Below are 15,988 nucleotides of genomic sequence, written 5' to 3' on the forward strand. Positions count from 1 at the left end.
CACCCAGCTCAATGTAACATCGATAGGTGTTACACAGCTCACTGTAACATCGATACGTGTCACCCAGCTCAATGTAACATCAATAGGTGTCATCCAGCTCACTGTAACATCGATAGGTGTTACCCAGCTCAATGTAACATCGATAGGTGTCACCCAGCTCACTGTAACATCAATAGGTGTCACCCAGCTCACTGTAACATCGATAGGTGTCACCCAGCTCAATGTAACATCGATAGGTGTCACCCAGCTCAATGTAACATCGATAGGTGTCACCCAGCTCACTGTAACAGCGATAGGTGTTACCCAGCTCACTGTAACATTGATAGGTGTTACCCAGCTCACTGTAACATTGATTGTTGTTACCCAGCTCAATGTAACATCGATAGGTGTTACCCAGCTCACTGTAACATTGATTGTTGTTACCCAGCTCACTGTAACATTGATAGGTGTCACCCAGCTCACTGTAATAAAGATAGGTGTTACCCAGCTCAATGTAACATCGATAGGTGTTACCCAGCTCACTGTAACATCAATAGGTGTCACCCACCTCACTGTAACATCGATAGGTGTCACCCAGCACACTGCAACATCGATAGGTGTCACCCAGCTCACTGTAACATCGATAGGTGTCACCCAGCTCACTGTAACATTGATAGGTGTTACCCAGCTCAATGTAACATTGATAGGTGTTACCCAGCTCAATGTAACATTGATAGGTGATACCCAGCTCAATGTAACATCGATAGGTGTTACCCAGCTCAATGTAACATCGATAGGTGTCACCCAGCTCAATGTAACATCGATAGGTGTTACCCAGCTCACTGTAACATCGATAGGTGTCACCCAGCTCAATGTAACATCGATAGGTGTTACCCAGCTCAATGTAACATCGATAGGTGTCACCCAGCTCAATGTAACATCGATAGGTGTTACCCAGCTCACTGTAACATCGATAGGTGTCACCCAGCTCAATGTAACATCGATAGGTGACATCCAGCTCAATGTAACATCGATAGGTGTCACCCAGCTCAATGTAACATCGATAGGTGTTACCTAGCTCAATGTAACATCGATAGGTGTTACCCTGCTCACTGTAACATCGATAGGTGTCACCCAGCTCACTGTAACATCAATAGGTGTCACCCAGCTCACTGTAACATCGATAGGTTTTTGGTGCTCTTCTAAAACAGCGTCTCTCCTGAATCTCCTGTGGATTTCTTCTATCGAACCTGTTGCAAGACTTTTACCAAGGTGTCCCTGGGATAATTCCCTAACCTCCCGTCACACAGTCACTACATTGCCACCAAGGTGTCCCTGGGATGATTCCCAAACCTCCCGCCACACAGTCACTACATTGCCACCAAGGTGTCCCTGGGATGATTCCCAAATCTCCTGCTACACAGTCACTACATTGCCACCAAGGTGTCCCTGGGCTGATTCCCAAACCTCCCGCCACACAATCACTACATTGCCACCAAGGTGTCCCTGGGATGATTCCCAAACCTCCCGCCACACAGTCACTACATTGCCACCAAGGTGTCCCTGGGATGATTCCCAAACCTCCTGCCACACAGTCACTACATTGCCACCAAGGTGTCCCTGGGATGATTCCCAAACCTCCCGCCACACAGTCACTACATTTCCACCAAGGTGTCCCTGGGATGATTCCCAAACCTCCCGCCACACAGTCACTACATTGCCACCAAGGTGTCCCTGGGATGATTCCCAAACCACCCGCCACACAGTCACTATTTTGCCACAGGGTTTGTCTCTTCACCCTAAGTGGATTGCCTCAGAAAATATCCTGTGTTGATATTAGAGTACAGTACAACTAACGCACGCTGATGCAACCAAAGCCTTCCGTCCATCCATCTATCAGGAGCTTGTATAGAGGATGTTCAGCAACAACAACAAAACATCCAGGAATTCTGAGATTAAGAAAATAAACCCCATAATACACCCCTATAATAGAGTAGAATGAATGTAGACCATATAAAAGTGTATTTGCTGGAGATAAATTGGTCAGTGCTCAGTGTAATGTCACTACTGTCCCCCTAGGACGGGTCACCTCGGAGAAGCTGTGGTGGGTTTTCTTTGTTCCTTTGCTGGCCCCCATGTGCAGGACTGAAGGGCTACAGAGAGCACAATGACACACCGCTGTGTGAGGATGGTGGGCTGGCGGGTCGGGGGGTGGGCGGGCTGGCGGCGCGTGTCCTGAGTGCTGTGCTAGTCCCTCACCCCGGCCACTTCCTGTCATCCACAATGCCTCCAGATTTCCCCTGTCAATGGCTCATCTGTGGGGAGGCTGCTGATGTGTCCCGAGGCTTTCTCCACTGCAGCTAAATCACACAGACAAGAGAGCTGCACGCCACAGCAGCTAGAAGGTCCTTCTAAGAATAGCACTCGGCCCAAAAACACAACAAAACACAGATAAATAACAAATTAACCATCAGTTACTCTGCTTAAAATCAATACTATGACTCATCTTAAAGAGAGAGTGGAAATGTGGAAAATGGAAATTGAAACATGGAGAATGAAACATGGAGAATGAAATATGGAGAATGCAATTGACTCTTTTTACACTTGAGACGATAGCCCTAAACCGTGCTCTGTTTAAACGATGCTTTTACAATTCATTTATTCTGTTAATGCGCTCAGAAGGAAACTAATGAATGTGGGGAGGTCCTTTTGCAATAATGCTGATGATTAACTCAAATGCCCACAAACTAAGGTCTGTGTTTGGCGGGAACAAATCACATAGAATAAAAAAACATTGTCCGACACAACTAACTATCAGACCCGTGTGAAGGAAATGTTACTTTGTGAAGAAAAAGTATTTGGTGTCATAAACAATCCTTGGTCCCTGCTTGTGCCTGGTAAAAGTGTCTATAACCAGTCTATAAGGGAAGTAACGGGACTGCCCCGAGAGAACTCCTGACAGACTATGGGGTATCAAGTATGTTAGAACCTCCCAACTTAACTGATAATAAACCATTATTAATTTAAGATTGACTTTGAGTGTCCCTGTGTAGAATATCCACAACACCCTCAAGTAATTTACTTTCGCTGTCTTAGTATCCGTCTCTCTCGCTCTCTCTGTCTCTCTCTCCCACTCTCCTTCTCCCTCCCTCATGTTCTCACTCATGTTCTCACTCTCTGATGTGTTTCTCACTCTCAGACTGCTTGTCCTTAAGAAACTGAGAAGCTAGTATCTTGGTTTGTCAGCAGCAGCGGACAGCAGCAGGGAGCTGGATCAAGACACTGAGGAGGACATAGGGCTCGGCAGGTAGATTTGTGGCCCTGAGGGGCATTGATGTGGTGCGACACAATGAAGGACTAAGCTCGTTGACGTTGCAAGAGGAGAAACACCAAATCAAAGCAGACACAGCCTCCTTATAAGGCAAACAACCACAGCGGAGGAACAGGCGGTGTTGTCTTTAATTCTCTCTTTTAGTGCTTTTGGCCAAATTTGAAATATAACTCAAGCTATGTGCTCTGAGGGCAAGTAGTCAACATTTTCCATATCAGCACGGATGAAACTGTAGTTAAAATACAGAGGGCAATGGCATGATCCCTCCTCCGCCCCCTCGGAATACATTTTCACCAGATGGTGTTTCAGAATCTTAAACCGAGGCAAGCCCCACAATGGACTGCACCATTACAATCGCGGCTCCACTTTCCCTTGTCATGTAACAGAACAGCTGTTTGTTTATCTAACCTTTGAGTCAAAAGAACAGAAAGAACGCAATTTAGTCCTGCATCTATTGCAAGGTAAAGGAATCTAACTGTAGTCTACTATCTCCAATCAATGTAATTCCCTCTCAGTTGTATAAACAGTGAGTGTTATTCCAAGACCTTGTGTTGTATTTTCCCTGTTTCACTGACTGACTTCAGAGCTGGTGTTATCCCTGGGATCAGAAGCTACTGTGTGACTATGAAAGACAACAGCTGTCGGAGCAGCCGCTCACGGCAGACAGATAAGAGTGCGGATTTGTAAACTGCCTCCTAAAATAAACAGACCATTTAATTCTGTCTCTGATTGGGTTCCAGGAGGAGAAGTTCAAGTTTGATGAAATAGCTATGAAGATGAAGTGTGCCAGGTTTCATCTGGTCAGAAAGACACAGATTGTGTGGCTCCATTCAGTTTATCTTCTCCATACACAGCTTTACACTTTCAACAGGTCAGCTTACATTTCACTATCTACAAATGCAATAGTTTACATGCTACATAGACTAATTAAAATAGTAACTCAAACATAACCCCTTGATCAGGGCTATATGCTGAAAGGAGTTGGTTCCGTTGTCATCCGAGAATGTATGTACATCTTCCACATTATTAGTTCAGATCATTACATGGAGGTTTTTAAAGAATATGCTCTCTGTAACCATCATGTCTGCCATCTGTAACCTAGTCATCATACCTGTAATGCTAACTGTAACCATCATGTCTGCAATCTGTAACCTAGTCATCATACCTGTAATGCTAACTGTAACCATCATGTCTGCCATCTGTAACCTAGTCATCATACCTGTAATGCTAACTGTAACCATTATGTCTACCATGTGTAACCTAGTCATCATACCTGTAATGCTAACTGTAACCATCATGTCTGCCATCTGTAACCTAGTCATCATACCTGTAATGCTAACTGTAACCATCATGTCTGCCATCTGTAGCCTAACCATCATACCTGTAATGCTAACTGTAACCATCATGTCTGCCATCTGTAACCTAACCATCATACCTGTAATGCTAACTGTAACCATCATGTCTGCCATCTGTAACCTAGTCATCATACCTGTAAGCTAACTGTAACCATTATGTCTACCATCTGTAACCTAGTCATCATACCTGTAATGCTAACTGTAACCATCATGTCTGCCATCTGTAAACTAGTCATCATACCTGTAATGCTAACTGTAACCATCATGTCTGCCATCTGTAGCCTAACCATCATACCTGTAATGCTAACTGTAACCATCATGTCTGCCATCTGTAACCTAACCATCATACCTGTAATGCTAACTGTAACCATCATGTCTGCCATCTGTAACCTAGTCATCATACCTGTAATGCTAACTGTAACCATTATGTCTACCATCTGTAACCTAGTCATCATACCTGTAATGCTAACTGTAACCATTATGTCTACCATCTGTAACCTAGTCATCATACCTGTAATGCTAACTGTAACCATCATGTCTGCCATCTGTAACCTAGTCATCATACCTGTAATGCTAACTGTAACCATCATGTCTGCCATCTGTAACCTAGTCATCATACCTGTAATGCTAACTGTAACCATCATGTCTGCCATCTGTAACCTAACAATCATACCTGTAATGCTAACTGTAACCATCATGTCTGCCATCTGTAACCTAACCATCATACCTGTAATGCTAACTGTAACCATCATGTCTGCCATCTGTAACCTAGTCATCATACCTGTAATGCTAACTGTAACCATCATGTCTGCCATCTGTAACCTAACCATCATACCTGTAATGCTAACTGTAACCATCATGTCTGCCATCTGTAACCTAGTCATCATACCTGTAAGCTAACTGTAACCATTATGTCTACCATCTGTAACCTAGTCATCATACCTGTAATGCTAACTGTAACCATCATGTCTGCCATCTGTAAACTAGTCATCATACCTGTAATGCTAACTGTAACCATCATGTCTGCCATCTGTAGCCTAACCATCATACCTGTAATGCTAACTGTAACCATCATGTCTGCCATCTGTAACCTAACCATCATACCTGTAATGCTAACTGTAACCATCATGTCTGCCATCTGTAACCTAGTCATCATACCTGTAATGCTAACTGTAACCATTATGTCTACCATCTGTAACCTAGTCATCATACCTGTAATGCTAACTGTAACCATTATGTCTACCATCTGTAACCTAGTCATCATACCTGTAATGCTAACTGTAACCATCATGTCTGCCATCTGTAACCTAGTCATCATACCTGTAATGCTAACTGTAACCATCATGTCTGCCATCTGTAACCTAGTCATCATACCTGTAATGCTAACTGTAACCATCATGTCTGCCATCTGTAACCTAACAATCATACCTGTAATGCTAACTGTAACCATCATGTCTGCCATCTGTAACCTAACCATCATACCTGTAATGCTAACTGTAACCATCATGTCTGCCATCTGTAACCTAGTCATCATACCTGTAATGCTAACTGTAACCATCATGTCTGCCATCTGTAACCTAGTCATCATACCTGTAATGCTAACTGTAACCATTATGTCTACCATCTGTAACCTAGTCATCATACCTGTAATGCTAACTGTAACCATTATGTCTACCATCTGTAACCTAGTCATCATACCTGTAATGCTAACTGTAACCATCATGTCTGCCATCTGTAACCTAGTCATCATACCTGTAATGCTAACTGTAACCATCATGTCTGCCATCTGTAACCTAACAATCATACCTGTAATGCTAACTGTAACCATCATGTCTGCCATCTGTAACCTAACCATCATACCTGTAATGCTAACTGTAACCATCATGTCTGCCATCTGTAACCTAGTCATCATACCTGTAATGATAACTGTAACCATCATGTCTGCCATCTGTAACCTAACCATCATACCTGTAATGCTAACTGTAACCATCATGTCTGCCATCTGTAACCTAGTCATCATACCTGTAATGCTAACTGTAACCATTATGTCTGCCATCTGTAACCTAGTCATCATACCTGTAATGCTAACTGTAACCATCATGTCAGCCATCTGTAACCTAGTCATCATACCTGTAATGCTAAGTGTAACCATTATGTCTGCCATCTGTAACCTAGTCATCATACCTGTAATGCTAACTGTAACCATCATGTCTGCCATCTGTAACCTAACCATCATACCTGTAATGCTCTCTGTAACCATCATGTCTGCCATCTGTAACCTAGTCATCATACCTGTAATGCTAACTGTAACCATTATGTCTGCCATCTGTAACCTAGTCATCATACCTGTAATGCTAACTGTAACCATCATGTCTGCCATCTGTAACCTAGTCATCATACCTGTAATGCTAACTGTAACCATTATGTCTGCCATCTGTAACCTAGTCATCATACCTGTAATGCTAACTGTAACCATCATGTCTGCCATCTGTAACCTAGTCATCATACCTGTAATGATAACTGTAACCATCATGTCTGCCATCTGTAACCTAGTCATCATACCTGTAATGCTAACTGTAACCATCATGTCTGCCATCTGTAACCTAGTAATCATACCTGTAATGCTAACTGTAACCATCATGTCTGCAATCTGTATCCTAGTCATCAAAGCAATGATCCAAAGGATTTGTAATAATACATGCATGGTACATTATGTTCCCTTCTCAGTTAAATGCATTACTAAACGGATGTACCTTTCAGGACGACAACATCGCCTTCAAAATATAGTGAGACGTAATCTGAAGAAAATACCAGACATACCAGACATGAGAAAATGAGAAAATACCAGACATAATTGCTCTACTAAAGCATATCTGCTAGAATCATTTCTGTTTCTTTAGGCCAGGGTGATTGTCTTACACTGATGGAATGTAGCCAACAAAGATCCATTCTGTTCGATCAATATCCATTTAAGCGAATAGCCTAAATAAATGTAGTATCTTTTTAAGATCTTTCTTAATTTCCCTCCAGAAGCCAAAAGACTCTTGCCACATTTATGACAATGGGAACTGATAATGTTTCCTCTGGTTAGTACGTCTTCTGTAACTGCCAGTTAGGGGAAATAACTGCTTAAATGGCGGTATATCTTCTTGACTGATTAAACACTGTGATTTATAGGTTGGCCTTTAGTTTTACATACATTATTTTCCCCTAGAGAAGACTTCAGCCATGTCCCTTGCAAACCCAGATGTTTTAATGACCATATAGTGTGTACAGGCCAAAGATAAAGCTCTCTGTCAGGCTGCAGGCCAGAGAATATCACATTGACTTCCCAACGAATTCATGCATTTCCATACAAGGCTCCTGACACACCACCACACATTATAAACATTCAACTCCAAACAGCCTCTAACCAGCCTCTAGTACTAGCTCCACTGCAGAGCCATTTTCCTCAGGAGACAAATTCATTTCCTGCTTTGGAATCCAACCAAAAATGTGTGCATGCATAATGCATATGTTTTCCTCTGTTATGTATTAGGCACATAGTCTTTTAATTCACCAGGGTGTGTGCATGCTGCAAGTGCCAGAAAGCAGAAGGGGGGTTATGGAAAAGGGGGAGGGGCCTCCTTGAGTAAACCACATTCAGAATAGGGAAGCTCAGAGAGAGAGAGAGAGAGAGAGAGAGAGAGAGACAAAGACAGAGAAACAGAGAAAGAGTGAGAGAAAGAAAGAAAAAGAAAGAGTGAGGGAAAGAAAAAGAAAGACTTACCTGACACAGTCCTGACAATCTCGCTGGTATTCCTCAGGCCAACGAAGGAGAACTGGTAGAGCCTCCAGGAGCGGATGTCTCCCACCTCCACGGAGCTTCTCTTCCACTTGTACACTATCTCCTCTCTGGGGTAGCCATCTGGACAGAGGGAGGGTGGAGAGACAGTTAGCTTGGGAAATTACTACCTGTGGTGGTCTATGACTGAATCCATCCAATAATAAACGTGTTAAACAGGTGATGTGTAATGCTATGTACATCTTTTCCACTCCAATGGTAATTAGGTTTAGGGTGACTTTAATGTAGACATAACCAATATTCAGGAACATTGTAAGGAGCAATCCTAAATAGTGACTGGACACTAATAGTCTGATAACGACTGACCTTCAGTCAAGTCTCTGTTGATTTTTGTCCAGAGAAGAACACTACCATGTACAGGCCTACATCATACTACATTTGGTGGTTTAATGCACATTAGCTTTCCCAAGTGCAAGCTGTAATGGGCTTTTTAGTTGAATTGCCCAGATATCCTGCCACAGATATCCTGTAATAGATATCCGGTAACAGATATCCTATAACAGATATCCCATAACAGATATCCTGCCACAGATATCCTGTAATAGATATCTGCTAACAGATATTCTATAACAGATATCCTATAACAGATATCCTGCCACAGATATCCTGTAATAGATATCCGGTAACAGATATTCTATAACAGATATCCTATAACAGATATCCTGCCACAGATATCCTGTAATAGATATCAGGTAACAGATATCCTATTACAGATATCCCATAACAGATATCCTGCCACAGATATCCTGCCACAGATATCCTGTAATAGATATCCGGTAACAGATATCCTATTACAGATATCCCATAACAGATATCCTGCCACAGATATCCTGCCACAGATATCCTGTAATAGATATCCGGTAACAGATATCCTATAACAGATATCCCGCCACAGATATCCTGCCACAGATATCCTGTAACAGATATCCGGTAACAGATATCCTATAACAGATATCCCATAACAGATATCCTGCCACAGATATCCTGTAATAGATATCTGGTAACAGATATTCTATAACAGATATCCTATAACAGATATCCTGCCACAGATATCCTGTAATAGATATCCGGTAACAGATATTCTATAACAGATATCCTATAACAGATATCCTGCCACAGATATCCTGTAATAGATATCAGGTAACAGATATCCTATTACAGATATCCCATAACAGATATCCTGCCACAGATATCCTGTAATAGATATCCGGTAACAGATATCCTATAACAGATATCCCGCCACAGATATCCTGCCACAGATATCCTGTAACAGATATCCGGTAACAGATATTCTATAACAGATATCCCATAACAGATATCCTGCAACATATATCCTGTAACAGATTTCATGTAACATATATCCTATAGCAGATACCCTATAACAGATATCCTGCAACGGATATCCTGTAACAGATATCCTGTAACAGATGTCTCTCAACAGATATCCTGTAACAGATATCCTGTAACCTATATCCCTCAACAGATATCCTGCAACAGATATCCTGTAACAGATATCCTGTAACAGATATCCTATAACAGATATCCTGCAACAGCAATCCTGTAACATACCCTGTCTGTCTGGTTACTGTACTGGTCTCTCTCGTCAACCCTGACTGTTTACTGTACTGGTCTCTCTCACCAACCCTGCCTGTTTACTGTACTGGTCTCTCTCACCAAACATGCCTGTTTACTGTACTGGTCTCTCTCACCAACCATGTCTGCCTGTTTACTGTACTGGTCTCTCTCAACAACCCTGCCTGTTTACTGTACTGGTCTCTCTCACCAACCCTGCCTGTTTACTGTACTGGTCTCTCTCACCAACCCTGCCTGTTTACTGTACTGGTCTCTCTCACCAAACATGCCTGTTTACTGTACTGGTCTCTCTCACCAAACATGTCTGCCTGTTTACTGTACTGGTCTCTCTCACCAACCCTGCCTGTTTACTGTACTGGTCTCTCTCACCAAACATGCCTGTTTACTGTACTGGTCTCTCTCACCAACCATGTCTGCCTGTTTACTGTACTGGTCTCTCTCACCAACCATGTCTGTTTACTGTACTGGTCTCTCTCACCAACCATGTCTGCCTGTTTACTGTACTGGTCTCTCTCACCAACCATGTCTGTCTGTTTACTGTACTGGTCTCTCTCACCAACCCTGCCTGTTTACTGTACTGGTCTCTCTCACCAACCCTGTCTGGTTACTGTACTGGTCTCTCTCACCAACCCTGCCTGTTTACTGTACTGGTCTCTCTCACAAACCCTGTCTGTCTGGTTACTGTACTGGTCTCTCTCACCAACCCTGCCTGTTTACTGTACTGGTCTCTCTCACCAACCCTGCCTGTTTACTGTACTGGTCTCTCTCACCAAACATGCCTGTTTACTGTACTGGTCTCTCTCACCAACCATGTCTGTCTGTTTACTGTACTGGTCTCTATCACCAACCATGTCTGCCTGTTTACTGTACTGGTCTCTCTCACCAACCCTGCCTGTTTACTGTACTGGTCTCTCTCACCAACCATGTCTGTCTGTTTACTGTACTGGTCTCTCTCACCAACCCTGCCTGTTTACTGTACTGGTCTCTCTCACCAACCCTGTCTGGTTACTGTACTGGTCTCTCTCACCAACCCTGCCTGTTTACTGTACTGGTCTCTCTCACAAACCCTGTCTGTCTGGTTACTGTACTGGTCTCTCTCACCAACCCTGCCTGTTTACTGTACTGGTCTCTCTCACCAACCCTGCCTGTTTACTGTACTGGTCTCTCTCACCAAACATGCCTGTTTACTGTACTGGTCTCTCTCACCAACCATGTCTGTCTGTTTACTGTACTGGTCTCTATCACCAACCATGTCTGCCTGTTTACTGTACTGGTCTCTCTCACCAACCCTGCCTGGTTACTGTACTGGTCTCTCTCATCAACCCTGTCTGTCTGGTTACTGTACTGGTCTCTCTCACCAACCCTGTCTGTCTGGTTACCTTACTGGTCTCCCTCACCAACCCTGCCTGGTTACTGTACTGGTCTCTCTCGTCAACCCTGTCTGTCTGGTTACTGTACTGGTCTCTCTCACCAACCCTGTCTGTCTGGTTACTGTACTGGTCTCTCTCATCAACCCTGTCTGTCTGGTTACTGTACTGGTCTCTCTCACCAACCCTGCCTGGTTACTGTACTTGTCTCTCTCATCAACCCTGTCTGTCTGGTTACTGTACTGGTCTCTCTCATCAACCCTGTCTGTCTGGTTACTGTACTGGTCTCTCTCATCAACCCTGTCTGTCTGGTTACTGTACTGGTCTCTCTCACCAACCCTGCCTGGTTACTGTACAGGTCTCTCTCGTCAACCCTGTCTGTCTGGTTACTGTACTGGTCTCTCTCACCAACCCTGTCTGGTTACTGTACTGGTCTCTCTTACCAACCCTGTCTGGTTACTGTACTGGTCTCTCTCACCAACCCTGTCTGGTTACTGTACTGGTCTCTCTCACCAACCCTGTCTGGTTACTGTACTGGTCTCTCTCACCAACCCTGTCTGGTTACTGTACTGGTCTCTCTTACCAACCCTGTCTGGTTACTGTACTGGTCTCTCTCACCAACCCTGTCTGGTTACTGTACTGGTCTCTCTCACCAACCCTGTCTGGTTACTGTACTGGTCTCTCTCACAAACCCTGTCTGGTTACTGTACTGGTCTCTCTCACCAACCCTGCCTGGTTACTGTACTGGTCTCTCTCGTCAACCCTGTCTGTCTGGTTACTGTACTGGTCTCTCTCACCAACCCTGTCTGGTTACTGTACTGGTCTCTCTTACCAACCCTGTCTGGTTACTGTACTGGTCTCTCTCACCAACCCTGTCTGGTTACTGTACTGGTCTCTCTCACCAACCCTGTCTGGTTACTGTACTGGTCTCTCTCACAAACCCTGTCTGGTTACTGTACTGGTCTCTCTCACCAACCCTGTCTGTCTGGTTACTGTACTGGTCTCTCTCACCAACCCTGTCTGGTTACTGTACTGGTCTCTCTCACCAACCCTGCCTGGTTACTGTACTGGTCTCTCTCACCAACCCTGTCTGGTTACTGTACTGGTCTCTCTCACCAACCCTGTCTGTCTGGTTACTGTAGTGGTCTCTCTCACCAACCCTGTCTGGTTACTGTACTGGTCTCTCTTACCAACCCTGTCTGGTTACTGTACTGGTCTCTCTCACCAACCCTGTCTGGTTACTGTACTGGTCTCTCTCACCAACCCTGTCTGGTTACTGTACTGGTCTCTCTCACAAACCCTGTCTGGTTACTGTACTGGTCTCTCTCACCAACCCTGCCTGGTTACTGTACTGGTCTCTCTCACCAACCCTGTCTGGTTACTGTACTGGTCTCTCTCACCAACCCTGTCTGTCTGGTTACTGTACTGGTCTCTCTCACCAACCCTGTCTGGTAACTGTACTGGTCTCTCTCACCAACCCTGTCTGTCTGGTTACTGTACTGGTCTCTCTCACCAACCCTGCCTGGTTACTGTAGGTTTGGAGGTTAATGTTATACTCCCTCTTTCATTGTACTGCTTCTCCCCTCTATTACTGCTTTCTCTCACAATAGAAAAGCGCTAAAAACACAGCAGCATGTTGTGCACTGTGCTGATGTCTTCATGGTATAGTGCTTGTTCTTGGCTGCCACTGCTGTTGGAAGTAGGCATGTGGAGGCCATGGAGAGAGAGAGAAAGTGGCATGTGGAGGCCATGGAGAGAGAGAGAAAGTGGCATGTGGAGGCCATGGAGAGAGAGGGAGTGTGTGAGCGAGAGAGACATGAGAGAGTGGTGGTGGGGTAGTAAAGAGCACATGGCAAGACTTACAGCTGGAAAACTCCAGCGGACAGGAGTGCTCATCCATTGGGAAGTTGTTCAGTTTAAGCTGGCACTCGGCATCAATAGTCAACCTACAAACAGAAAAACACAGTTTGCATCTGCTGTGCAGGTCGGGTTGTCAACAAAGCATCTAAAATATTCTGTTCTGAAACTATCCTGTCTGATTTCTATTGTTCATTGGACTTAAGAGTGTTGGGCCAGTAACCAAAAGGTTGCTAGATTGAATCCCTGAGCTGACAAGGTACAAATCTGTCGTTCTGACCCTGAACAAGGCAATTAACCCACTGTTCCTAGGCCGTCATTGTAAATAAGAATTTGTTTTTAAATAAAGGTTAAATAAACATTTTTTTTTAAAAAATTTTTTTAATTATAATTAGTCATTGGTGAGGTTGGAGTTCCCTAATGAATTAATGAACTGTGGTTGCATTCTGGGAGAACATCAATCACTGCTGGGTTGAGGAGTCCAGTCCACCAAAGTTCATCTTCTCATTAGACAGTGTGAGGGAGAGTTAGCTAGCTAACCAGGCTGAATCTACTCTTCTTTCTTAACCAGAGGCACCAAATTAGGATGATTAATGAGGTCTGAAGCGCAATCAGTCAGCTCAATCAACTACCGCCTGTCAAATACAGTCAACTGGAAACCGTCTGTTTCCCAGTGGTACTTCTTCATTGGACAACATCTCACCGCAGTGTGTAGAGTATCCGTCCATCGTTCCAGATCCGGAGCATACGATTGGGTGTGGTGATCCAGTGGGCGTCGGCCTTCTTGGAGTTGCGGAAGAAGGTGTCAGGGATCCAGATCTTGCCCACCATGTTGCTGTTGAGACGCAAGACCTTCATGGTACTGTTGAACTTTAACCTCCGGTCATACCACGTCTGGGCAAAAAATATGTCGATGGTGTACTCCTGCGGAGGGAAAAAAACAGGCTTGATTCTATTAAACCCGCGGTGCGGTATTATACAAGGTCAAATCAAATCTAATGTTATTTGTCACATGTGCTGAATAAAACAGGTGTAGACCTTACTGTGAAATGCTTACTGACAAGCCCTTAACCAACAATACAGTTAAGAAAAATAATTGTTAAGAAATACAAAAGTTAAAAAGAAATAAACAAATAATTAAATAGCAACAATAAAATAACAGTAATGAGGCTATATTCGGGGGGTACCGGTACAGTCAATGTGCGGGGATCAGAGAATGTTTTTTACTACTGCAGGAACCTAATATTACTAGCTAGACCCCACTCACAGGTATATGCATCCTGTTTTCAGAATAAGAAGTGTGTACACAGGCAGTAGTAAATCACCACTGCCTAATTGCATATCACTATGGCAGTTGAGTTGATTCCATCCATAGTCATCTTTGGAAGAGTTTCATTCCAAAATGCTATATTTAGTCAGGTCTAGGGTTACACATTTTGGGGAATATTCAGAGGTGGAAACATTCCGTGGGAATTAACGGGAATATATGGGAATTAACGGTGACATATGGGAATTAACGGAAATATATGCAAATTAATATTATTACCATTTAAATGTAGATGTTTTATTGCATTGGACATATTTAACGTATCATATGGAGACAGAAACATGAACCTTTTACTTTATCATAAGAAGACATAATTGCAACATATTAAATCCTTCCAATAGAAATGTAAAAAAAAATATTTAGTTACGAATTGAACTTTAATTAAATGAGTTGACTCTTCACATAGGATGATTTCACTGAACAAAAAAAAAAAAAGAATATTTAATCATCCCCAATGATCCATCGCATCTCCTAAAAACATTTTCTACATACATCTGTAAAATGATAGTCTAGAAACTAAAGCTTTGGTTGTCTTCTTCTCAGGCTTCCATGTCTTCTCCCTGGATCACCTCAATGTTCACCTCTTGAACATTAGACTGAGGCCTCATCTTCACTGTCACTTTCTAACCTTGTTGAGGATGGCTGGTTATCAGGCTCAAGAAGCCTCAAATTTGCCCTGATATACGTTGGCACGACTGCCATATTGCATCTCCATCCCAAAGCCCTTGCTTGGAAATATACTTCTCCAGACTTCCAAGAACCTTCCCCTCATCCAGGCCAAGGTGGTGAAACACGGTAGTGATTACACCATAGGCCTTGTTGATGCGCTTCACCAGACAGGATGCTCTTGTCAGCATATTTGGGGTCCAACATGTACGCTGTGGCGTGTATGGGCTTCAGGCAGAAGTCTTCATGCTTTTTGATGTATTTCAGAACGGCAGTTTCCTCTGCTTGGAGCAACAGTGAAGTGGGTAGGGCAGTATGGATTTCTTCTCTTACATCTGCAAGCAGAGTCTGAACATCAGACAGGGTGGCATTGTCTCCCTCAATCCGTGTAATGGCTACTGCTATAGGTTTCAGGCTGCTTACCACTCTCTCCCAAAATACATCATCCAGGAGGATCCTCTTGATGGGGCTGTCCATATCGGCAGACTGTGATATGGCCTCTTGGAGAGACTCTTTCCCCTCTAGGAGACTGTCAAACATAATGACAACACCACCCCAACAGGTGTTGCTGGGCAGCTTCAATGTGGTGCTCTTATTCTTCTCACTTTGCTTTGTGAGGTAGATTGCTGCTATAACTTGATGACCCTTCACATACCTAACCATTTCCTC

General features: G+C 43.6%; 1 protein-coding gene across 2 annotated transcripts in view; it reads right to left on the bottom strand.

The window, feature by feature from the left end:
- Positions 1 to 15,988, bottom strand: part of LOC139418019 (gamma-aminobutyric acid receptor subunit gamma-2) — a 65,907-nt gene that overhangs the window by 27,346 nt on the left and 22,573 nt on the right. For both annotated transcript variants that reach the window (XM_071167104.1, XM_071167102.1), the window contains exons 4-6: positions 14,030 to 14,250; positions 13,333 to 13,415; positions 8,435 to 8,572 (exon numbers count right to left, since the gene is read on the bottom strand). In XM_071167104.1, the coding sequence (XP_071023205.1) occupies positions 8,435 to 8,572; positions 13,333 to 13,415; positions 14,030 to 14,250 (442 nt within the window). The remainder of the gene's footprint in view (positions 1 to 8,434; positions 8,573 to 13,332; positions 13,416 to 14,029; positions 14,251 to 15,988) is intronic.

This window comes from Oncorhynchus clarkii, chromosome 10, assembly GCF_045791955.1.
Source record: "Oncorhynchus clarkii lewisi isolate Uvic-CL-2024 chromosome 10, UVic_Ocla_1.0, whole genome shotgun sequence".
Classification (NCBI taxonomy): Eukaryota; Metazoa; Chordata; class Actinopteri; order Salmoniformes; family Salmonidae; genus Oncorhynchus; species Oncorhynchus clarkii.